The sequence below is a fragment of the Lepisma saccharinum genome, chromosome 24 (assembly GCF_977018435.1).
Source record: "Lepisma saccharinum chromosome 24, izLepSacc3.1, whole genome shotgun sequence".
NCBI classification, from domain to species: domain Eukaryota; kingdom Metazoa; phylum Arthropoda; class Insecta; order Zygentoma; family Lepismatidae; genus Lepisma; species Lepisma saccharinum.
This window is the reverse complement of record NC_139252.1, coordinates 21092146-21119719: the sequence shown is the minus strand read 5'-3', so window position 1 is coordinate 21119719 and position 27574 is coordinate 21092146. Positions and strand designations below refer to the sequence as shown.

The 27574-nt window shown below is 36.5% G+C and overlaps 1 protein-coding gene across 4 annotated transcripts in view; it reads left to right on the top strand.

Moving 5' to 3' along the window:
- Nucleotides 1-27574, top strand: part of kuz (zinc-dependent metalloprotease kuz) — a 438495-nt gene that overhangs the window by 368120 nt on the left and 42801 nt on the right. For 3 of the 4 annotated variants that reach the window (XM_083110784.1, XM_083110782.1, XM_083110785.1), the window contains exons 2-7: nt 4289-4549; nt 7092-7280; nt 9255-9571; nt 15485-15628; nt 22338-22533; nt 25103-25287. In XM_083110784.1, the coding sequence (XP_082966910.1) occupies nt 4289-4549; nt 7092-7280; nt 9255-9571; nt 15485-15628; nt 22338-22533; nt 25103-25287 (1292 nt within the window). The remainder of the gene's footprint in view (nt 1-4288; nt 4550-7091; nt 7281-9254; nt 9572-15484; nt 15629-22337; nt 22534-25102; nt 25288-27574) is intronic. The other variant, XM_083110783.1, reaches the window with a different exon arrangement.

The following is a 27574-nucleotide window of genomic DNA, read 5'->3' as shown; positions in this document are numbered from 1 at the left end:
TGTTCAGGACGGAGAAAGATGTCAAACTTTCCTGAGGAAATAATACTTCTGGTTTAGAATGCCAGAGAGCTAGTTATTTTAAACACGCATTTCTTGATTGTGCATATTTTGTTGTAAAATTTCACACTAAAGTTTTATATTGTGTTACTCTTCTCAAAATTTGCTAAAGAGAAGACCGAATAATTACCCTTAAATTACGACCAGTGTGGAAGGGGGTGACTTCCCTTGATATAAATTATGTAGCCGCTACCCCCCCTCGCAATAATTACAAAGTAGGGTAAGTGACTTGACATGAGGGGGATTCCCCACCACCCTTCTTCAAATACCACCCTCCTTAGGAGGGTTGAAAGCTAAATTATTGTGCCATTATCTGCAAAGCTAAAATTAGAAGTAAGGTTGCAAATTCTGTTAACACATGACAGTTGCCATGACTTCTTCTTTCATCCTTTGTTCTGAAGTGCACACAGTTTTTGTCCCTCTCCGACTTAACGAGGGATTCCACAATATTTCGTGTTCATTATTTACACAGTTTTGCAAACACAAAACGAGCGCAAAACACGGATAACCTGGCTCGCGTGACACTCCTGAGCGTCACATCCGGTAATGAGGCTCCGGCGCCTGGCCTCTGTCAGAGTAATCCTTTGTAGGGTTGTTTTTTTTTTTGTGCGTGTTCGATGCAAGTTTTATCATTAGTGTGAAGAGATTAGTCCTCATATGATATTACTTTCTAGTTTTAATCAATACTTTTTTTTCGATTTTAATTTGAGTTCTGAGTTCGTCCAATATCGCTTGTCCTATTAATATGTCAATTGCCAACGCATTCAGAATCCTAATTTCAAGCAAACAGTACACAAAAAGTGTAAAAATTCATGAAAATCGTACTAACAATTAAAAAGATAACGTCGTCCTGTGTGAATTGCACCGTACCTTACCGCCCCCCTTTCCGCAACACACACACATGGTTACCATAGGTGTGCACAGAATAATTTATTTGCGAGTGACCAAGTGTTGCCTGTCTGGACAATGCTAGCCTAATTGTTGTAACTCAATTTTCCTTTTTTCACAGAAATTGTTAGGTACATGAAGATGAAATTTTATCCTTATAGTCTCGGAGTATAACGCGGGTTTCGGGGACGGCGAATGTTTTGGGGTGTTGGAGAGAGTGAAAGAGAGACGGCGAGAACGTGGGGGCGCATCTCAAATTAAACATGTTAGAGGAATCACAGCCACCCCTGGAACACCCTCCTACGTACGCCTATAAGGCTGAGTGAGCCCTCTTTATGTTCACTCACTCCTGGAATATAACCGTTATCTACTGCGATATCCTGCTAGGAGTTACTGAAATTAAATACCAAAATGAACTAATGTATTGGGATTGGTAGCTTTTGATCAATCTTCCACTTTCCTGAAGGACAGATGCTTCATGAAACGATAATGATGCTTCAAAACAGATAAAATTTCAGTTCCGGTTGGTTTTCTCATAAAGCATGCATTGAGACGGACATTCTAATTATCCGAAACTTTCGAACGATGTATTTCAAAGCTCGAAGTTAAAAACACGATAAAATGGCCCGATATGGATTATTACTCGCTGTAGGCGGATATCATACACACAGGACTATCCTCGAAGCCTGTTATTGGATATTTCAGTTTTTCGGTGGAGGGCTGTGGTTAGAGGCGGCTTCGGCGTATAATTAAATTCCTCGAGGTGCATGGGGAGATGGGACTGGGAGGAGGGGGTGCAGATGGAGGAACGACCCTTCTATCAACAGATTTTAAATTGAATTAGGCCTAATTATAGCTTTTCCTTCCATGCACCCCTTCCAAACTTTTCCTCCTGGACCAGCCCATGTTTAATTTATGCATCAAGGGGAGAACAGTGGATGATGTGTTATTTTTTTTCTCAACAATCTGCTAGCTGTCGAAAGATTCTTGATTTACCATCATCATCCCCTCCACAAGGAATAACCTTGTAGAACCATTTTCCTCATCATGGAAATACGTCAAATAACATTTTATCAAATGTAACTGTTATGGATTTGTCTTTAAAACTTGACGTTGACACTTAGGTTCCACTTGGCTCTCAATGCATCAAAGCTAGTCGCAAACTGAAAGCTTAGTCACCAAATGATACCTCAATTGAAACACACACACACACACACACATACACACATACATACATACATACATACATACATATATATATATATTATAAAGTGAGATGAAAAATTCCGTGGAGAGGGCAGAGAGGTCTCGGCCCATCAGACCCCACTAGTTGTCCTTGTGGGTGTGGACAATACCTTGTGTTATTCTTGTTATTGTTATATAGTTAAACAATAACCCAAATTCTGCATTTTTAAAAGAAAAACAAGTATTGCAGAGGATGCACATGCTCTTCCTTATAGCCCTACTAGTGAGTGACACACTGGTCCCATAAGAAGTATTTTTTTTTAAACAAAAGGATTAAGGAAAAAAAAGAAGTGTATTAGGAAAGTAAGTCGCTCAAACATTGGTTTGTTACTTGTGTATTGCAAATAAATTGATGATATTCAATTTGACATCATCACATAGTGCATTTTGGAAAAAAGCAGCATGAATATGTGTAGACAGATTTGCACGTGTTAAGGAAAGCGCATGAGGAGCCTTCTTACAGTGAAAACTTTGCAATATTTTATATGTACACATTCCTCACATGATCATGATAATCATAGTACCTTGAATCTCTTCGACGCACAATCCTTCCCAGCTTGTTTGGAATGCAGAATTGGATCTGTTTGCCCGAAATATGGCGGCGGAGTGTAATTTTGCACAATGAATTGTTGAAGTTGTACGTTTTTCGCTGAATATCATCCGTTGTCTGGAGTTCTCGAAATTTATAGGCAATGCTTCATTATGAACCTAATACTAGGGCCGTGAAGTTTTCGTTTTATTTTTCCCTAAATTTCGATGTTATTTTTTTTTTACTGCAATTCGGTGTTACTTTTCGCGGTTTAGAGCAAAATTCGGGGTTATTAATTTAAAATCTGTTTTATTTTTACATGCATTTTTACTGTTCCTCCTGTGCTTAAGATTTTCACATTGTTTTAGTTCTGGAAAATTGAGACAAATTTTAGTTTTAATGACAAAAAATAATTACGGCTTACCTTTATGAAAAATTACCAATTTTTTCCCATTTAGAAACCTATATAATCTCATCCGCCACTAAATATGAAATGTCTCTTGAATGATAACCAAATCTTTAAACTCGATCATACACATCACATTTCCCTAACAATGCCAAAAAATCCCTCTACAATCTTAAAATACCACATTGTGTACACACACATACATGCCCCCCCCCCCCACCCACCCTAAAACACAACAGGTGCTTCTCCCTAAAAAAAAAAATTCCTGTTCCTACGAAACTTCACTTCTGGGAAGATCCCATAGCGAATTATATTTCAGAACGAGGTTAAACACTGTGTATTCTGTCTGTGCCAAACCACAATAAATGAAGCATGACAATCTCCTTCGAATTGAACTATCATAGAGCTTCAGGTATTTCTTGTGAAACAGAAGTGTTATCCCCAGTTTATATTGTAAATGTTGTGTTAAAGTGTGAAATTCGGTGTTATTCTGGAAAATGGCATAATTAGCGTTATTTCGCGATTCCGTAACACTGAAACTACACAAATACATTTTAAACACTTTATTTTGCTTTCCTCAACTTGTCGGTGTTATCGTAAAAAAAAAAAAAAATGTCCCTATCCTATTACATATTCACCTTTACACCCCTACATTTTGAATAAGGTGTAAGATCATCTACCGGAAAGTCAAACCAAAATGTGTGACAAGCATAAATGTGGAACTATGGAATTCCTGAGTACTTGTAGTTATGATATAGTGTTGTTAAATATTATAAGTTCAGTATTGACTATACAAAACTACATGCCAATTTATGAAGAAGGTTCAGATCTTTTTTTCTTTTTTTCATTTTTATGTACTGGCTTTCCCTATATTATACGTGATCTGGACTTTTGATGTCAAAGGTTCGAAACTTGACATGCTTATCCCTTCGTTGTGAGAATATTTGTATCTATCAAGGTCTTTGGCTCTATTTGGCCATCATTGTCATACATGCCATTGCATGTGCACATGTGTAGTGCACAATATAACTAATGTAACAAGAAAAGGTTCACACATTATATAAAGTATTTTAACATTTCCTTAACTATTGTTTATTTTGTGTATTGTTCCTTTTCAAGTAAAAGTTTGATGTAACTAATTTCTTAATTTGGTTTCTTTCCAGCAACAAGATTAAATGAATATATTAGACATTATGAGCCACTCACATACGACACAAAAGATGTTCACAAAAGCCATCTCCGTGCCAAGCGTTCAGTCGTTAGGGACAACGTAGTTCATCTAAGGTTTAGCTCTCATGGGAGACATTTCAACATCAGGTTGAAAAGAGATCTCTCAACATTCAGTAGTAACTTAGTAATCCATGGCCCAAAAGGGAACGTAGAAGAATTAGATACTTCACATTTATATGAAGGACATATATTAGGTAAGTGTATCAGATTAAATTTGTAGTATAGATTTTTAAAGTATTTTTAAAAATAATTTCATTTGTGTACTCAGGAACTTTTGAAGAGTTCAAACTACTTTTCAGTGTAAGAATGGATATTTGATGTATGTATCATTTGCATGATTAATTTTATCAATACACTCTCAATATGCTATATTTCATGGCATAACATTTCGGGATATTTTGCTGTTGTTTGCATTACAAAAGTTTCACTTTTTGTAACAGATCACAAGGAGTGTGTCATTCATTTTAAGAGTAATAGTATTTTATAACTTGGTGTGTTTTGCCTAAATACTGAAATGTATCATTGATGTCCCAGATTCATGTAACATCACATCATTTTGAATACAAAGAATTAATGAAGTAAACGAGATATTTAGTTTGACCCAACTCCTGTGATGTATTTGTATTTTTTCTTATTTAGTGTTTCTCTTTTTGCTTCTTTGGGCTAATTGTGTTGATGAGGATGTATGATGATTACAGTAAACTAATTAAGGGACATTCATAATGGAATACACATGCCTAGGCCAGTACTAGGCTTACTATATATTTTTGGGCCCAACTCAGGACATATTCGCGATCAACTCATTACTTCTGAATTTCAGGTTTTTTTTACAAAAATAGATTGAAATTACTTAAAAGCCTTAACATTTTATTGGAACATTATTGTTATTAATTATTATTATTATTCCTCCACAACTCTTAAGTATTGGATTCTAGAATTATGAAAATTGTCTACGCTTGAGAAGAATTTTTGTTCGTGAACATCATTATTTTCTTTTAGAGTTCATAGCAATTCTTTGGCAGAAGATGGTATAAATTTATGGGTTTTTCTTTCCTGAAGTTGACAAATTAATTGAGAATATGTCTGAGACGCTTCTGTCGCTGTGATAGAATTAGCTTCAAATTCCAAAACTACATTACTAATTAACTGTAGAAAATCATACAGAAATTTCAAATACAATTCACTTTCTGGATTTTCAAAAAAAATCAAATAATAATTTTGGGCATTGTTCACAAGACAGGAAGTATGGGTTTAGCCCATCAAAAATGGCAAGAATTATTTCTATTGCAGGCAACAAACGAAGGAACCTTGTGCTGCTATGGGATAATATTTTTTGTTAACGTTAAATACTACACACTTTATTTTGCCCATTGCCAAATGCAAAGCCCTTGTAAATAACTATAATTATCAAAAACATGTAGGCGAGTTATTTCACATGCTTGCAAGACAACCAAGATATTCACGGAAGTACGGAAACGGAACGGCTCGGAAGTCAATATCTCGAAGAATGAAAAGGTATATAATCGAGCCTTATAATCTGGTCATGAATATTCAATACCGGTAGCTATCTTCATGTTCCGATTCTCAAAACCCCTGACATCACCCCAGCCAGGCATATCCCAGACATATGGTAAGCCTAGCCAGTACTCGAACTAGAAACTTTTGTTGGTGAGATTTTGAAACAACGAAACAATGTACTCTCCTATCAAGGATATAAAAGGGAAATATGCAATGTTAAATTCATATGTAATTGAGTCTTTGTTTCAGAATAAATCTAATTTTCTTGTAAGATGAATGGTTAGTTCATTTGAGAGAGTTTATTTTTAAAAAGAGACTATAAAGAGAGTTTCTGTTTTATTGATTATGAAGTGAAGGTTAATTACAAATTGTAATTGGTTTAATGATACAACTCCAATTTGAAGGACTCTGTATGCTAGTAGTTAACCTAATGCAGGCCCGTAGCTAGAATTAATCTCCAGTGTGGGGGCTCGCAAGTTATCGCGTGGGGCTTTGTAAACCAAGTCCGTTTTTCAAATTTTAACAGTATTAAATTAAGATAAATTGTGTGTGTGTGTGTGGGGGGGGGGGTCATTATGTTACATGAAATTTAGAAATATCGTACAAAACACTACATCTTTTCTATATCATTTAAAATATCACTTGAAGTGTTAATTGGCTGCTACTGAAATCATCCCTTACTACACACTCCATACTACTTTTGATGATACAGATATTTATGCTACACAAGAAAAAATGTACAACATTCAATCATAGTGCCTAAAGCACATTGCACCCTTGCCGAAGCAATGAAATTCCCCTTTGTTCCCAAAACTTTGGAGGAGCTATTGATCTTTGACACAGATGTGGAGGGAATTATTATAGTTTCATTAACACACTGAACATACATTTCCACAGTAGGTTCATATGTACAGTATCAGAAACAGAAAAATGTATATTTACATAATATTTTATTTGCTTTAATCAAACTGTTCAAATATTTTACCAGAAAAGCATTTCTAAGAAAGAAAGATGTATCTATATGTAGTATTTGTATGTACAGTGCCAAGAGACATAAAGGCAATTTTAAAGATGTTTTTTTTTTAAAATAAAAAATCGATTTATATTAAGAAAATTAATCAAAAATATTTTTTTAAATAAAAATCATAATTCTTGTCCACCCTGATTGTCAGCGACATTCAATAAAGTGCTGATTATAATATATTTGTCTTTCTGTAGGTGAAACAGGAACTTACGTTTTCGGATCAATTAGTGACGGTATCTTTCAAGGAAAGTTAGTAACACCTAGAGGGAACTACTTCGTTGAGAAAGCTTACAAGTATTTTCCAGACAAAACAAATCAGAGCTTTCATTCTGTGATCTATTCGGAAGCAGATGTAGAGGACCCATATGAGGATGTGAGAACAGGTATGTAATACTTTCTTGTCAGCCAAATTAAATTATTCATTTCCATCTTTTCTCTACTGTCTTATCTGAAGGTTGTTTTTACACCAACATGACAAGTGACATATATGTCAGATGTTGATTGTGCAGCCTTTCACACTGAAGCACAATGGCATGCTGGTATAAGCAGTCATTTCATTGGTCCATCTTGAAGTGACACATGCTACTTTAAGGCACTGTTGCATTTCAGGATGAGGAAGTCCTCGTATGTTGTACAAGGAAACTATGGTAAAATATTACTGGAGTTTCCATATCCTGAAATAATTTCTGAATATATATGTGTGTGTGAGATACAGTATCCAATAGTAAATACCTCTCCTGAATTTTCTACTCTGTGTGGAATCAGGAAAAAATGTATTAATTTCTGAATAAATCATTTATAATTGATTGTTAAGAGGTTGTAATTTATTTTAGTTAGACGAAAAAAATTGTGGTTCAATTTTTTTCTTTTTTGGTAGGAGTGAGAAATCAAAGTATTGGAATTATGTAACAATTCCCTGCAAGAACATTGTTATTCCTTCCATTAGGTTGTTATGAAAGAAAGAAGCAAATGAATGCATTCTTTTCAGGCAACCTTCTTTGTTGTTATTATTTTGTATGTGCACTAAAAGGCGAACTAGCAAAGGAAGGAAACATCTGTTTCAAGCAATGCACTTTTAAATTCAGCTATACAGTGTACTGAAAAGATTTTTCTTTTCTTCTATTTTGGGTTCATTGCAATGATAACACAGGCCTGCATTGGTTTGGATGACTCACAGATGACTGTTTTCTCTGAATAATTTCATCTTGCTGATGTATAAAATGAAATCCATTTTCACCCATCACATCTATTTTCTTTTTTTTTTCTTTCTTCTGAAAATAGCAATATATTAACTGCCTTAATTTCACAATAAAATGTGTAGTTCCATAATTTACTCAATAGATGGCTCTATTTAGAGGGTGGTAAAATATTGGTTTCCTACAATACAAATCTTCCAATTTTGAACTATAAATGCACATAGAATAATAAGCATTTAATCCACCTTCTGTCTTCACAAGATATATTGACATGAAAATTGTAAACTTTGATTACGTAAGTTCAATTTTCAAAATCCCTCGTAAAAATTTCCTTCACAAAATGTCCAAAAATCAGTTATAATATGGTGGGTTGATTGGACTTAATGAGGTGCAGAGAAATCCTGACGCGATGGGGAAAAATTTATGTCATATCCATCATCAACATTCAAGATACTTCCAGAAACACCTGTTGGTTTGTAAACATCCAAATTTTCTTTTGTTGTAATTTATTTTATTGCGTTCTGTAATAGGCATAATGGAATGGCGAATATGATAATTTTGATTATGAAATTGTGAAAATTCCTGATGTGATGGGAAAAAATAGATGTTATTCAGCATTCAAATTACTTCCAGAATTACATATTGATTTCAAATCATCCAATTTTTTTAAAAACAAATGCAGGGTGGTGTAATGAATGATGAGCTGATGGAATGAAGGATAGGACAAACACAATGAGACATGCCTCAATCAGTATTCCAACCCTGCAAAGTTCCCACTGATCAGGAAAGTCGGAGAATTTTGTAAAAATTTTCAAAGGATGGGAAAATCTCCAGGATTAGACTGAAAAAAATAATAACGTATTTTCCTGCAAGCTTCCTGATTGTAAATATTTTGTGCAAATATACATATTTTAATATTTTATTTTTTTAAATTTATTTTCAGTAATGTTGATAAACTTAATTCATTTGATTATCTTGCAAATTTGAAGATTTTCTATTTATATATTAGTATATTAAAGCATTATTAAATGGTCTGGAAAAGTTAGACAATAGGGGTTGCAGAATGTGTAAGAACTCTGGTCTGGTTTCATCAACAACTGAAACTTACAAGTTTTATTGTTCTTTTAACCTAAAGGTGACATGTTCCTCTGTTTGTTTCAGGGCATGTTGGAGGATGCGGCATCACTGATGATGTTATACAGTGGATGGATAGAATTCAGAATTCTGCTGTGGATGAGGATCCACCACAACCTCCGCCAAGACGTCCTCCCGTAGTTAACAAATTAGAAACAGCGCAGCATCACAAGTCGTATCATATGCCACCTGATGACCTAATTGCTCATCACAAGTACAGTCGAGAAGCCAATGAAGAGAATACTAGTCATAGGTCCAAGAGGGGAATCAAGGAGGAGAACAAGAAAACTTGCTCTCTTTTTATTCAGACAGATCCTTTGATATGGAGACACATATATGAACAGGTAAGCCAGAAGGATATGTAGAATGCTTGTGCAGAAGAGCCTTGAGATAATTGGCATCCTCAAATATTTGGTTTCATACCACAATTTTTAGGGAAACTTTGTTCTAAGCATTGACAGTACTTTATATTTAGAAGAGATGAATTTTCCAAATGATGAAGCTGAAAGCATGATGAAAATTTCCATAGTGTAAAGATCAATGCTTTCATTTCCCCCCTATGAAAGTTAATATGAAACATCATTGACATTCTAATTGAATAAATCGTTTGTTAATTGAGGGGTGCATACTTGATGAATAAATTTTCTCTGGCTGTCGACCAGGCCAAGTCTGGAACAGTTTCCAAGCTTTCGAGAGCTGATGTTACTCTCATCTTCAGGGTAGATGTGCACTATACAATAACATCACTTCTAGCTTGAAGATGAGTGTGACGTTAGCTCTCAAAAGCTCGGAAACTGTCCCAGAAATGGCCTGGTCGATAGCCCGAGGGAATGTATTCATCATTTGTCACCAGGAAAGCTTCAAGACATTCTTTTGTTTGAGTGGTGTCAGACAATCATTTTTTGAGCAATATAAAATTAACACAATTTTAACAGTACATACAATAATGTGCAAAATGTCCTTTGTGACCAGTTCATTGTATAGTGCAGTGATGCCCAACCTTTTTTTTGCCCATGGGCCACATTAAGATTTAGCACGATCTTCGCGGGCCAGAACATCTTCTGACATAAATAGGATACAAATCGTATGGCGTCGTTTAATTGCAGCTTTTAAACACTAATATCGCAAACGTAAGAAAATCCTTCACACATGCAGACAATTAATATTTGTAAAAATAGCAGGAAGCCAGAATCAAAGATTTAAAATAGTTATTTTTGTACTTACAATTTATTAGTACGATATTTGTGGTTGCTTTGCAGAAACTAACGTTTCAATGTCTGGTTCAAAACTTGACACACCAATCCCAAACACAGAATCAAGATGTTCGTCTGTAATACGATTTCGAAGTAATGGTTTCGCTCGTTTTAACACAGAAAATGTTTGTTCACATACGTATGTGCTAACAAACTCTGAAACCATTTTCAGCGCTTGCTTCCTGAGGTTTGGAAAATCTTCAGGTGAGAGTTGAGCATAAAACTCTGTTAATTGTTGTTTGCGAAACTTGTCGTGTAGAGATGCCTGACATTGCAGTTCAATGAGTTCTAGTTGCAGTGTGGCTAATGCAGTTGATGGATCCGCCGAAAACGGATTTTGAAAAAGATGTACTTCATCACACAGGTCGCGAAAATCGGAAAATCGTTCGTTAAAAGTTTTCTTGCAACAGCTTCAAAAGTCTGATTATTATTGTCTTCGAAAATGCAACATCAGGCTGTTCTTGAAGCAATGTTGTGCACGTCGGAAAGTGCAGAAATTGATTTTTTTCACTTTGTTGTATGAATAATTGTAGCTTTGTTTCAAAATCCTTGATGTCTGCATATACACCCGAGATCAATTTACTTTTACCTTGCAGCTTTACGTTACGTTCATTTAAGTGGCACGTGATGTTGCACAAAATCGCCAAATCCCACAACCACGATGAATCGCCGAGCTCCAGCACTTTTTTTGATTTTTCTGTCATGACAATATCAATTTCATGCCTCAGATTGAAAAAGCGTTTCAACACCTTTCCTCGACTTAACCAACGGACTTCACTGTGATATACGACATCTTCGTGTTCTGATTCAATGTCACTCAGAAACTTCTTTATAGTCCTGTGATTTAATGCGTGTGATTTGATAAAGTTCACAGTTTCGATGACAACCTGCATAATATGTTTTAAGTTTAGAACCTTGCCACATAGATGTTGCTGGTGAATAATGCAATGCAGCTCGATAGGTCGTGAACCGTTGCTTTGATGGACCTTTTGACGTATTTTGGCAACCAGTCCGTTGTGACGTCCCATCATACTTCAGTCTGTTGTCACACCTACCAATTTATTCCAAGGAAGTCCAAGTTTGTTAATTACCGCAGACACATTTCGAAACAAATCTTCAGCAGTGGTGGTACCATGCATGCTTTGCATTGCACCAAGTTTTTAATTTGAAATTCACTGTTTGTACCCCGAATAAATGCTAATAGTTGGGCAGCATCACTGATATCTGTAGACTCGTCAGCGGCAATCGGAAAACACCTCAAAAGTCTTAGCTGGGCTCTGCAGTTGTGACAGAAGATTGCTTCCCAACTCGTCTCGTAACAGTCATGCGAGAAAGACTGACAGTTTCGACCACACTTTTCTTTTCTGGGCACATTTCTTCCACAATAGCTAACACACACTTTTTTACCATCTCGCAGTGAGAAAATGGCTTGGCCTCTCTACTCAAAATGTGAGCCACCCGAAAACTTGCCCTCACTGCTGCTTCATTCTCCTGCCTTCTTTTCTTGAAGAGTTTCTTCAGTCCTCCAATTTCGTTGCATAACTTTGAATTTTTTTCTTCATGGGATGATCCGACGTGATCATCGTACGTGTTTTTATGCTTCGTTTCGTAGTCTCTCTTGATGTTGTGTTCTTTAAACACTGCCACAGTTTCTTTACAGATAAGACACAACGCTTTTTCATGCTGCTTCACAAAAAAAGTACAAACTTGAAAAGTGAAAGTTTCTGCACTCTGAATCCACTTTCCGCTTTTTCCGCTCAGAAGCCATCTTTCTCAAAATTATCCACCCCGAAAACACACTAGTAACTGCCTGAAAGAAACAGCCAACCATGAGGTTGACCGTTTGTTGATTGTTTCATTTTCTTTCTTTTTTTGTTTTGTTATCCTTGCATGGCTCAACAATGCAATATGTTTCGTGTGAGCTTCAATATCAGGGTTGTGTTCAGTAACTAATACACTGGGTTTATGAACGAAAATATTGAATACAGATTTCACATAATTATCCAGATTCTGAAAAATTTAAAATGTACGTTAGAAAACGTAAAAAAGATGGTGAAATTACATCATTCTAGTTTTCTTTCTGAATGACTGTAATGTACAAAATGTAACAAATGTAATGTTTCTGAATTCAACCCAGAGTGGTATATATTAGTCTGGCAATGATTTTATAGCAGTAAACAGCAATGTAAGGAAGCAGGGACGTAGGAAACAATATTTTTAAAGCTTTCTCCTTATATGGTCAGCAAATTACCATTTTACCAAGGGTGCTGGGGGCCCCAGCTACGTTCCTGTAAGGAACAATTAATTATTTCCTTCCAAGTGACTTGATGACTGTCAATGTGATTTATGTTTTGAGTATGTGTTGCATTCTGTTGTTTCTCTCTTGAGAAAAGTTAATTTCATGTATATATTAAGAAGGAGAAATAAAATGAAACTTTTTTCGACATGTTTATGGTAAAGAAATGCAACACATGTGGCGGGCTGGATCTGGTCTATGTGGCAGCCCAGATCTGGCCTGTGGGCCGTAGGTTGGGCATCACTGGTATAGTGCAAGACTCCATAGAATGGATTTTGAAGTACTTAGAATATATTTTTCCCCTTTTAAGCAACCAAACATTTTCTGTACATAATCTTTTCCTTGGTGAAAAGTAGACTTGAACTTTATTTCTTTTTGATCATAAAAAAAATTATTTCAAGTGAATGATCTCACTTTCTAATGGTATATATATTTAAGACAGTATTTCCTGTTAATACTTGCAGCATAGCTGCTTTTTTGTTTGTGGAACCTTCTTTTTGGAAACCCTTCATTGTCTGGTCTTGGATGGCTTCACCAAACAAAAATATTTTTTTAATAAACAATACAGCCAGTTTTATTATAAACTAAAAACACTTTACACGTGATGTTTCCAACCCATATCAGGGTCGTCTTCAGATGGAGAGCTAAACTAAAATAACTAGTTTACTTCTGTGTGTGAAGAAGACCCTGATATAGGGTGGAAACGTCATGTGTAAAGTGTTTTTAGTTTAATATAAAACTGCCTTGGTCAGTATCTGTAGTGTTTTAAATATGGAAACCAGGCTTAAAGTGATACCATCTTTTTTTAGTTTCATCAGTTTGAGCCTCTAGTCTATCCTTGTTTTGAACCCTGCCAACATTATTATCATTATTAACAGTTTTGTTTTCATGGTACCTCATTTCTACTAATTGCATGCTCTGTATTAACAACACTTGTAATCTTTGAAATATACACACATCTGAGTAAAAACTATTCATTAATAATGAAACCATACACTTAGATTTAACATAATCTAAAACTGTTTCTCCAGACACTTACACTATGCATTTCGCCACATCACTAATACCGCACACACAATGAAGGAAAAGAAACCAACACTACATTACAGTAACCACACTGGACGCAAACTGAGAAACAAATACATTCATTTCAACCGTCAATATCCCTCCACTTGACTTTTAATTGTTGGCATTCAAAATGTTTACATTCGTTTCTTAGAGGAATAAGTGTTCATATTCATAAGGTGTGAAGTTTTAAAAATGGATGAGAGCATGTTGTAAAGTCCAGTATAGCACCCACATAGCAGGAAATGACACTACTACCTTGCTTATGACATAAAATTGACTTAGTTGGTTTTTCTCCTCAGCCTTCAATTTATTTCAGTTTATTGGTCAGAATTAAGCAAACTTGAGAGAGTAGTCAGTTTCAGACACATTATCGAAATATTTTAAACTATCACAAATTTGAAAGGTTACATTAAAAAAAACAACATTGAATCGCTTATTAATAAGTTAGCTTATTCATTTGGTGAACAAGAAAGAAAATAAACATATTTGAATCTACGAGAACTCGCTTTAAAAGGATAACTGTGTCTAAGTTACAAATATTTTTTAATTAATCAGGATTCAACAAATTATAAAAACATGACCATGAATAACACTATCCCCTCCTTGAGTTTCTCGGTCCAGGGACTGAACATTCACGGAGGCAACAAAATCTTTTCTTTTATTGTATTACTCCATAAAAATACAAATTAGGGAAACATAAGTTTTTAGATGAGTTCTGTACATAATGTTTATCACTAAATTCATAATAATTAATGATTTGCAAAATTTCTCACCGTGTGAAGCTTGTCCACGGAGTGGACATGTGATTTCGACAAAGTTCGAATATCAGAACTTAATCCCAAAAATCTCATACAAAAGGCAAGACAAGCACCTCGAACTGTCCCTTGAAATCGCAATGGTTTCCATTGCCTCCAATTTCCTGATGTGGAATGAACAGTGTTGCACTCTGTGGATTTTTATAGGAACTTTTTACCAGTGTCCACGGAGTGGACAGTTCACTCTGGGACATTATATTTTGATATTTTACTCAACTAAGATTTTAATAAAATTATTTTTGATATTAATAGGAGGTACTAAAGTGAATAATTAGTTAATTGCAATATATTAAAGGTTAACGTGTTTAAAGGGAAAATCTATTAAAATCATCTCCATCCATAAATGTCGCTTATGGACAGGACAGTCCATGGAGTAGAAAATCTACATATTTTGTGTAAAATTCTGAAAAGAGAAAAAAATATTTCTGGAAGAAATAAAGCAGATGAATCTTGAAAGTTATGACTAAATTAACTCCTACTAAAAAAAAATGTAAATATTTTTAAAACATTTTTATGACCACCCCTTTTTCGAGAATGGCCCATTTATATATTTATTTACTTACTTCTTATTTTGGATGGCGAAGTTAAGGCACAAGCCTATTACACAAACTATTATTAATTTTTGCATGGGAAGGAAGCAAAGCCAATGTCACAATGTAGTACTCCATGCATACTTCGTACAAGGAAACATCTGTAGCTTTAATGAAATTTATACAAAATGCCTATTGTTTTCCTATATTATGCTGGAATAATTCTGAATAACATTTATGTGTATTTGTAACCTGATTTTTAATTTCATATTAATAAGGTAATTTTTTTCCGCAGGAAAGAGATCCTATAAAAACCAGGGAAGAAATATTATCGTTAATTGCTCAACATGTAACAGCTGTAAACTATATCTACAGAGATACAAAATTTGATGGAAAACATGAACATCGGAACATTAAATTTGAAGTACAAAGAATAAAGGTAAGTTTTAAGTCTTAAACCATAGTTTTTTTGCGTTGTACTCTCTTTTTCTTGTAGAATTAATTGAGGTTTTGTTCATTATTATTATTATTATTAGGCTAGCTTGTTCAGTGGCCACAATTTAAGCAAATTGCTATTGGTAGTTGTGTCAAGTAAATATTTTTGAAATACTGATCTTGTATGTAATGAAGGCGTGGGGTTCTACTAGTATTTCTCCTGCTATCATAACTATGGACTCATTATCCTTGTGTAATAAACTGAACATCACATATGAGACGTAATTCTCAAACTAGGTGTGTCCAATGTCCATTTCGGCAGGCTCATTGGTTAGAGGATCTTGAATGATATTGCATTTGATGCCATATATGGTCATCGTTGTTCATTTGATAAGTTATTTTTCTCCACATCAATGTTCTTTTCAAGTAGAGAACATTAATTCATACATTTACTTCTATATTTCTATATCATCAAATGCTGTGTAAAAATTTGAAACAATGATACAGATCAGCCATAACTCAAACCCTATCAGTGCCATTGCTCTACCAATGAAGCTATCGAGCTAGACCTCATTTTCCTGATTTTTCACTTCTGTTGGTTTTCATTGGCTGAGAACATGTTTCAGTAAAACACAATGGTAACAAAATGACCATGTCAAAGATTCGATTGTATCATAATTTATCATTATATTTCCATAAAAAAATTATGAGAATAGAGGTACCGGTATATGCCATTAAATGATTCGATGTCTGCCACTATCTTGAATGGATTCCGTATTCAGATGTCTATTACCTATTTTTATACTTCCTGGAACACATTGATTATGTCCTGTAAGCTTTATTTGCACACTAAAATGTCATTTTTTAGATTTGTGGCACAAGGTTTATATTCTGCATCTTCTGGTCTGTCCCATAAATTGATATCGCACAAACCTGAGGATTTGATAAGGTTTCAATATTTTATCTTCTATGAACAGCAGCATGGTGAAGTATCTTTAACAAAAGGAGCATGAGTCTGCTCCTGCCATTCAACTATAAAGTCAACTTTCAGTATTCATTATTGATTTGATATACAAGGATCATTTCAAGAAAGTGATTACATGTTGATAACTGTCATACTTATATAATTGTGGAGGACAAGGTTACTGCATTCCTTGTAATCCTGTATGTAGCATTCAGAGTGTAGCATATATTGCCAAATTTCTGGCAATTTTTTACACCGTCAATGGAATTGTTTCTCCCCGTATTATTGAGGGACCACCACTTCAATGGTCTTGAAGAGACATTCTCGAAGAGGAACTTGTAGCTTCCGAAACAAGTCATAGTTCAAGAACTCATGTCCAGACTACAGGGATGTTCTTTCCCAATTCACCACTCTGGCTGTTTGTAACGAGTGCACTCACGGTCCCCGAAATGACGTGTCAATCATACCCCGGCACGGGGCCAAACGTCGTTATGTGTACGGGAAACCGGTCGTGACTCACGGTCCAGTTATCAAGTTCGGTACTGAGACGGTCGTTTATTGTCATACTATTGCGAGGCGGAGATTAATACCTTGAAATGTTACACTGTTTTGTTTACCTTTGATATGTAGATTCGAACATTCATAAAACACTAATAGCATAATATCTGGTACCTGAAAACGTCAAATAACAACACTGACGAACGGTAAAAAGTGAATATATATTGTAACAACAAAAAAAATATTGCAATCAACAACTGTTTACAAAGCCTCCTCACTCTCACAACATTCACGCTATCTCTCTTTCACACACATGAGGTATTTTTACATGTGAAGTATGGATACAAGTCATGGATCTCATTAACATATCATTCCTTTTAATTTCTAAACCTTTATGTGAATTTAGGGCATTTGTCTGCCAGCTCCTGTGCTCTTTTAAATTAACTTAAGTGCCAGCCCTCGGAAAGCGGTTAACTAAGACAATGGGTCGGCGTGGTTAAATCTTTCGTTCGAATGAACGTGTGCATCGAGTCGCAAGCACGACATTATACAAGTTTCTCGGACGGGGGTATTACACACAAGCCTCTCTCGTCCAATGAGAACAAGTACTCAATTACATAGTGATGCAAAAATTTATTTGGCTCCAGCTGCCGGAATACACTAATCAATCGTCGGCGCGAGCAAAAATTACCTTAAAAACCACTATGCAACAAATAATACTATTTCACGCACACGACCTTGCAATAAAAACAACTACGCTTTCCACAATTAAAAAGGACTCATCAGTCAACTATTGACAAATTAAATGGCGCGACGGGGCGGTCGGTTACACAAAAAATGGAGCACACTTTGACAATTTATACTAAATATTAAAGAAATGAAATGGAGCTTCTAGCCCTGAATGCAGACAATTAAATTAGAACATCTGAACATGAAATAACCCTTTTTTACTACAATACCAAAAATTGTCAGAGACGGAAGTTAGGTTCGGGGTTTCCTGAGTAACTTTGCGAATAAGTGAGACTTCGGCGTTAACAGTACGGTGTTGATACTAACGACGCACGTTTACATGGACATGAGACCCTCTGAAGTATACTGTACCAGACTCTGCTACATGGCGTGGTCCTTGATCTCTCCTGGACGCGGGACTTGCACACGGTTCCTTTGTGGCGAAATTGTCCTCCGAGGTCGATCGCGACGAAGAATAATTGCGACGATATGGTGTACTTGCACCTCCTCAGAACTTCGGGCGTTCCTCTTGTCACTAGCGTCGGGTGTACGTGGTCACGCGTCGGTTCGGAATCTCTCTGGTGACGGGTTTCGATTCGGCATCGTTCTGGAAGCGTCGTTCTGGAGGCGTCCTTCAATCTCTCTCTCTGGAGACGGGCTTCGATTGGCGTCGTTCTGAAGACGTCCTTCGGGCTTTGGGCAGTGTTTGGCTTTGATGTCGTCTTTGGCGTTGGCTGACTGGCTTCATCGGAAGATGGCGATGCATCGTTGCGGGGTCAGGGAAGTCGACAGACTCCCTTCTCAATCTCCTTTAGCCGCCCATGATTATGTAGTTAACGCTTGGCAAAAAGCAAATCACCGCGTAATCTTCACCAAAATAAGGCGCACACTGGTAACTCTCTATCTGCAAGTCGCTCACAGCACGTAAGGAAACAAAGTTCACGAACACAAAGCAATGATCACGCGAGAGTGTATCGCGGAGCTGCTCTCTCTATGAAATCCGGGTGAAAACTGTGTCTGGAATCATAGTACTGCCTATATATAAGAGATTCGAATTCTTCCGTTGAAAAGGACGCTCTACTGGCTTGGCTTCTGTTTCAGAGGGATGGAAATGACCTCTCTCCATTGTCTTGAAACGCGGTCAGCGACGCGTCCTGGATCCTTGCAGGCTTGAGCTCCAGCTGGTTTTCCTGGTCATCCGTGAACATGGGTTCGAACGCCTGCTGCGACTCAAGCCCGGTAGCGGCGAAAATAATCTTTCCTTATCTCCGCGTTGGTGCAAATATGTCATGTTCTAAGCCGAAAAAGGCAGTTCCGCTGTCACTCAAGAAAAACTCGTCCCCAACTCCCGACGTCTGGCTCGGATACAAGTTTATTCACAAAATAAATCAAACCTCACACTTTCATGTTTGTGCATAAAATGAATCAATAAACAAAAATAATTTATATCGAACTGCGTTTCACATGTCACTAGATACCGTGACATGTTTTCCCACTGAATTTGCAACATGGCACTTGAGTTGTGATGCAATTCACTCGGACTTCTCATCAGAAATGTCGGTTGTCTCCAGCGAATAGTTGAATGAATGTGATTTTCCAGAAAGTTTAAAGACTGCAGGTAATAGACTGAATGAACATCCATGCCTTGCGAGAGCTTTACATTATGCTTGTATTCGACTAGACTACATTTTCGAGAATCACAAGTCTCACAAATATTATGGCATCATTGTAGCTTTAAAATTTTAATATAAACTCTGTCATAGTGCATGGTTTAGGAAGAGAGGAAGTAGGTCAATAATATAGTGCCAAGAAACTGCAGCAAATTTAGAGATTTTAAGCTGAAATTTGAATGATTCTTGCATATGAAATATAAAGAATCTTGAATCCGATAAAAGAAAACACCATGCCAAATTTCCCTTGAACAACTTACGTCGCTGTTTTCATTCCTCTCATCTCTGCTCCAATATAATTATTTTGGTAAAAAATGAAGCTATCATGAATGCATCCACACATGTTAGATTACAGGAATCTGCTTTCATACATCCCTCGTGTCATAATCGAAACTTTATTTATGTAAATCACAGAGAATCCTCTTCAGCCTTCAGCGTTACAAGCATGAGCAATTCTTCAATGGCTTATTTTCTAACTTGACTGATTTTAATTCCTTACACTCTGGAAATGTATTCTTGACAGTTTTGCAGGGGAGGGGGGGGTGTACAGCACTCACATGCACTACAATGAACATTTCCACTATAACCTAAAATATGATTTTAACTATATCACTGGATGCTATTCATTTTACATTAATGTTGTGCAAAATAGTTTGTCTTAATTCGACACATTTTGCAAAAAATGAGCTTAGAAGTTGGCCCAAATTGATGCTATGCGTCACCAAAATAAAAATGGCCTCTGATTGGATATTTCAGTTGTGACGTTCAGGTTCAAACATGAAATCGGTTGTCTTCTTCATGCTCTTGATATACATGCAAGAAGGCGTTGAAGTAAGAAATGTCACCTGTAGAGGCAGGAATAAACCTATTACCTGAATCCATTATTAATTGTTGCTACCAGTGATAAATAGTGAACATATTATTGAGTAATCACTTTTTTTTATAACACAACTAGATACATCTAGTAGATTGGTTTTGCATTAGAGTGAAATTGCTCAAAGGATTTCAAGATGGCTGAAAGATGGATTTTGTGCTGAGGTGGCTCCAAATTCTGATCACAATTTCAAATCTCTGCCTACACTTTATTTTTGGAGCTGGAACATACACTGTTTTTATAGGCACTCAATTGGTATAAACTGATATAGGTACTGGTAGATATTGGTGTATCAGTAAATAATAGTTAATAATTTTATCAGTCTGATATTTCTAAAATCTGCCTGAAATTCTGCCATTTTTACATTTTTAAATGAATATAGGCATGTAAATTAATTCATATGCCTAGTTTTGTAATGTAAATTAGTTAATATCCAACCCGTTTGTTGTAATCTGTCTGCTTGGATACTGTATTTAAGAGGGTGAATGATGCATTTAGGTTTTTTATGGAGCACTTGTAATTTCATATTGGATTTATAAAATAACAGTAAATTTTATATTGGTCGTGTATCAGTATCTACAAAAATCTCATATCGATCCATCCCTAATGCAAATAAAAATACACAAGAAACAAATATTACTAGAATAACTAGAAGATGTACACATTATGGTCAATAATTATTTAAGCAATTTATATTTCAACTCTGTAGACGAGGGACATCAGAGACACTGCCTCGACCTACATGGTGGATAGCTTGATGTCTTGAATGGATTTTTGAGCACTTCAGGCAAATCTAGTTATTTTAGTAATATGAAAGAGGCTTTAACATGGCCTTTTACAAGTATAGTCTTTCACAAAGATAAAATAGTCTGTTACCAACTAGAACTTTAGCTGAAAAGAGTCACCATATTTTTCAGTAAAATCATGAGGGGCGTTTACAAATGATTTAGACTAATGACACGTACCATGTCGGGGATGGTCCGGGCTCCCAGGTTAGGCTTCAGCCCTTTCCATGTATTCTCCCTGAAGAGTGATGCAACGTTGCCACCTCTCCGATAGCTTTCGTATGACCGCAAGGTACCAATCTCTTGCGGTGTCACATACCCAGTCTCTGACAGCTGCTTGGAGGGCGTCATTGTCCGGAAATCTAACACCATGTAGGGGCTTCTTTATTTCATTGATGAGGGCATAGTCGCTTGGTGCAAGGTCTGGTGAGTAAGGAGGATGTGCCAACACAGTGATCTCAGCTTATCCTCAGTGCGGTAGCTGATATGCGGACGAGCATTGTCATGAAGCAACAGGATGTTCTTGACCCACTTTCCCTTGCGATACTGCTGTATCCGGTGATGCAACTTCTGTAGAGAAGCACAGTACACACCACTGTTTATGGTCATGTTAGGCAGGAGCCAATCAACCATTAGGATTCCATGTTCGTCCCAGAAGACTGTTGCTTTTTGCTTTCCATAGGATCGAGTGGACCGGAACTTCTTGGGTACAGGACTATGCCCTTGTGCTTTCATTTCATGGACTCCTGCTTCATTTCTGGCACGTAATGATGAAACCAAGATTCATCACCAGTCAAACACTGCACACAATCTGCTGTAAATGGTTGCTGGCCTGTTCCCTTCTTTCCACAGGAAAAAAGGGCACCTCTGCTCGTGGTAACCACACTCCATGATCTGTCAGTGACGCCACACAGGTTGCCCGTAAAATGGCACGCTAGTCACACTACTCCTGACATCTACCATCCTCCTGCATCATTATTCCCTCTTCAAGGTCAACTATTTCAGACTACTGTATTGTCGCCGGCTTGCCCATTCCGGGGTTTGAATACCAGCCCAAGTCTGAATCATTTGTAAATGCCCCTCGTACAATGAGTAAGAACTGGAATGCCTTTGCAAAAATCTATGCTGATGTGCAGTACAATAAAACTGAATGAAGTGCTTGCGTGTTTCTACAAATAACATCTTTTTTCCAGATTGATGATGATGCTCCCTGTAATCCTGGATTTGAAGGAGAGGCCAATCATTTTTGCATGGAGAATATCGATGTTAGCAATTTCCTTAATCTCCATTCACTGGGAAACCATGAAGATTTCTGCTTAGCATATGTGTTCACATATCGTGATTTTACAGGAGGCACCTTGGGTTTGGCATGGGTTGCATCAGCTTCAGGTGAGTATTTAATGTAAGATAATTAGCATACACAAATATTCTTTAAGAAATATATGTAAAAGGTATTGGAGCAAAGAATGTAGAGATGAGTAGAATCTTATTCTAAATACAGTATTCAATATGTTACTTTTTAAATGTCGATCATAGATGGTACTGATATATTTGGAAATTTAGTGCAGTTCAGTGTTGTACTGTTTCGAGAGCTGCAAACTGGTTGATTCTCCTACCCATTGCTTACCTGCTGCTTAGAACAGGTTTTCCTGCTGCCCTGCTTACTCCAATGAGTCAACTTGTCTTTGCCCAGGTCCTTCTCTTCAAGGTGCTCTGCACTTACAAGGTAACTGAGCATTCAACAACACCCGGAAGGTCTTCAAAACTTGCTGGAACAAAATAGTCCTCGAGCAGTGTGTTGCTTTGGGTGTTTCTTCACCACGTGTGGACAGCTGCAGTCAGTGTTGCCTACTTATGTAGCTACTGAGAGGAACTATCTCCTCTAAGGAGAATATGTTTTCTTACTTATTTTGTTGCCAGGAAATACATGCCACGTTTACAGCTTCATTTACTGAAAGATCGGGCATGCGGAAAACTTTGTATCGAAAACTTATTTTCTTCCATTACATGGTGTCTTAATCTGTCCCATGGAAAAACAGTGTGTTGGTAGCAAAATAATAAGGATGCCTTTTGAATCCTCAGTGGTCGAGTGCATTAAATGGTTGACTCATGATATTGACATCGAACATGACATGTTTGAGTCCTGGTGTGGGCATTTTTTTAGAGTTAACCTTATTCATCCTGTCCAAGGGTACTGAATTGGATTACTGATGAAGACACTTGAGACTCCCTAACGGTGTATTAGTTGATTTTTTATTCTTAATATCTAGCGTTGATTTTCTGACACATTTTGGCTAATTGAGACTATGAGAATGGGTGATGATTGGACATTTTCAAAGAACACCCATGCACAGGATGGGATTCGAATCTGGAATTTCACCATTCATTGTGACAGAGGAGAATAATTCTCACAAAAACGGATTTGGAGGATGTGTTAATCAGTTTATAGACATGCGTATATATCTTAGTTATTTTTGACATATTTTTAGGAACATGCACTTACGGGAAACCTATTTTCATGTTCGGCGATATGGGTTACGGAGCTTTGATTCCCATTTCATTGTAGTATAAATCCACTGCAGTTGGCAATACTACAATTTCTATGTGAAGCAACTATAAGTATGTCATGCAGTGGGAGAGGGCGTGCTTTTGATTGAAAGAATGCACTGAGACTTACTCAGGAGCTTGGGTACCTGATGGGCTTAGAAAACCTGCCATGCGTGATGTGGGCAGGTAGTAAGGCAACGTGCTGAAAGGGATTTGTTGACATTTTAGGAGGAATTTCTCGCAAAATGATCTGTCCTAAGTCTAGTGCAGGCCGTTGATACTGTTCTCTTCAAAGGAAAATGTACAAATATGTTTTTCAAGCTCTGTTTTCTTGTAATACGTAAATTAATACTCCCTCTGTCTCATAATTATTGTCCGGTACACCTTTGTTTGTTGTCTCATAATAATTGCCAGATATTCAAACTGTGACATTGGTGTATACAGAAGAAGAACATGAAACAAGGGAATGAGTCATACAACTTTACTATTCAAGGATCAGTACAAATTGTGCTTTCCATCTGCCTCCTTCGTCTGTCATTTCTGTACTACCATTTTGGCATACCGGACTATAATCATGGGACAGAGGGAGTAGTCAATAATATTTAAATATTGAGAACGATTTTTGTACCTTAAAGGATGAAACATTAATATGAAAGTCATTAAATAACATGAATTTTATTAGTAACTTTTTTACAAGAGTACTTACAGAATTTTTATTTTTTTATTTTTTGATACAGTTTTCTTGCTTTGCAACACACTTGGTCCACTTGTCCGCTAGGTTTCACATATTCTTTAAAAAAGCTTTTTGTTGTGGCTTTGTACTTCCTTCATAACTTTATTGTCATTTGCAAATTTTCGAATTCACACACATTCTTTCAAAGGTCAAAACAAGAGTTAACAGGTCTTTCTACTTCAGCGGTGTTCATTGACATTTTATATTCAATTTTTTTTTAAAAATCCACCCATTCTTACTAAACCTTCATTCTTCTATAGATTTCAGAATGTCTCGCACATCCTCTTGATTTAAAAGAAAATCTTCGTTGTTCTTCCATGGTGCAAGTCGACAATGGACCAGCCATGTTGTATGAGCTGCTGAGTACAGGCTCATGCAGCTCGAACGTCAAGGCCCCATACAGGGTACTTGCTAAGGAGTCATTTTGTGTCCCGAAATAAGATTTTCCATTGTGCGGACATTTGCATGTCTTTAGAATAAAATTCCTGTTATTTAATGACTTTCCCTCGTACTACAGAAAGATAAGCTTTCTTTTTCAAATTTTTTTTCTAATTGTAACTGTTTCTTTTTAATAATCATTGTTTACCTTAATATGGTATCATAAAATGTTTCTTCGTGTGCTTAACTCAGTTTATCACATCTTGCAGTGTATTTGTTTTCTTTTTATTTCTGTTTCAGGAGCATCGGGAGGCATTTGCGAGAAGTACAAAACCTACACTGAGACTGTAGGGGGAATGTACCAGTCGACTAAAAGAAGTTTGAACACCGGAATAATAACCTTTGTTAACTACAACAGTCGAGTTCCTCCAAAAGTATCTCAGCTCACCCTTGCTCATGAAATTGGTCATAATTTTGGCTCACCGGTAAGTACAGATATTAATATAGATATTTTACATTTTAATTTAGTGCTTTATAGACAGCGAATTCCTTGTTTTTACAACACCTGACATTTCATGAACTTATTTTTTTGCATCGTCAAACCCAGTGAAGATGGTAGAAATAAACATATTATGGAATACATAATTTGCTCAATCAGTTGCAAGCTGTGTAGTTTTTATTTTTTTTATTTTGATTTGCTTTAGTTTACTTCACTTTTTGTGCCACTTTTGGCTAATTTGCGAAGATGAGGATGAGTAATATGATGAAATTGATGAATGGACACACAAATATCCATGCCCAGGCCAGAATTCAAACCCGGGACCCCTGGCATCATAGCACGATGTTGCTTTTTATTTGTTTATGTTAAATCAAGAATAGCCATCTTTAAGTTACAAGTCAATATCTTGTGTCAGTGTATGTATTTCAATGTAAAATTGCCGGACCCTGTGGCCGAGTGGTTAGCACATCGCACTGTGATGCCAAGGGTCCCGGGTTCGAATCCTGCTCGGGCTTGGTTGTTTGTGAATGTCCATTCATCAATTTCATCACTCATCCCCATCTTCGCAAATTAGCCAAGAGGCACAAAACACGAAGTAAAATAAACTAAATCAATCAATCAATGTAAAATTGTTTAACATGTGGGGTAATCAGTGCATCGATGTACCAGTAATTTCTTTGCTAATATACTGCTGGACAATGAAAACCGGACACTTTAATATTTGACATCTGAATTGCAATAACAGCTCGCAGGTATATTACAGAATGTTCGGCAGATCATGTAGTACCATATGCACCATTCATAGGCTCGGACTTTGTTTATGCATCCGTACTTAATTCAGTTTCTGCAACATTTAGTTAGCCCTTGTACCAGAGCTTTCATCGACCCATTGCGTTATCACAAAAAATGCAAGTGTCCGGTTTTTTTTGTCCAGCAGTATATAATGTTTTTTTTCCTCCAAAAAATAGCTTTCATTAGGTCATTACAAAATCCAAAAACATCGAAATCATTTTGGTCATGTTGTAGTTGGAGATCTTGATTTCTTAATATTTTTTTCCGAAAGTGGCCATTATTTTTTATCACTTTACATTGTTATTATTTGACAAATTTCCAGCTTTCAGTTTAGCACAATTACATGCTAATTTTTTTAAAAGTCATACTATTATTACTGGCACTTGGACTCAAGGCCAGTGTGATCCTTTGTGGGATTTGTGTTGTGTGCTGTTCATGTGTGTTTCTGATTGCCCCTTCATCTATTCCATCAGTCGTTCACCAGCCTAACAGCTTGGCTACGAGAGGGGTTTAAATGTGAGAAGAGGGAATAATTAATGCTCCTTTGTCTTTCACCTATTTATTATGCACAGGCCGAACAGGTAAGGAGGTGAACATGCCTGAACTACTAAACACTGATACTTAAATAACTAGTGTCATCACTGTACCTGATCTGGTCCGTCGACTTGGTCGTGTCTGTGCCGTGTTGTCCGTTGACGGTGTGTATTTTGGGCACTGCCCAACCTTTGCTCGGACACACTCCACGAGTCACACCACACACAACTTCCGACTCTCTCAGCCACTAAATTCTGACTGTCCCAGCGACCTCTTGCCACCGGAGACTTGACTGGTGTTTGCTGATTTAGCATTTAATGGCGGCTCGTGACATTATCATCATCTCAGATTAGCCAAAAGTACTAGAAAAGTAAGCTGCTCTAAAGTAAAATCAATCATGCTTTCAAATGCAGTTCATCTTTCCTTCTAAAAAAAAGTTGAATGTAACTAATAATACCACAAAATGTTTCTTTGCATCCCTTTGAGACAGAAAATGTTATCAGTTTTTACTGAAAATGTTGTATCGAATTACTTACTACAATAATTCATGCTGCAATATTCAATAAAAATTTTTCAAGAATTAGAACAACCAATGTCCTATATGTGTGTGTACACACTAGCCTGTAGACTAATAAAGATACCTGACATTACAAGACATAAGAAGATGTGAATGTCATATTGGTTCCTTTCCATTCTTTTGGCTTCAAAATAGAGCACAATGAGTATTCTCATCTTCTTTTAACAAACATTGCAAAATACGACTTTTCCCATCACTTCTTGTAGTGTCGATCCACAGCAAAGGTGCCAGGAGTAAATAGAAAAAAATAAAATCATCTTAAATGAACTCTTACCATCATATCAAATATTACAATTAAAGTGCATATTTAAGTAGCCTATAAATGAAATGGGATTTCCCCTCACAAAATATTCTTGTCTCCTTTTTCCTT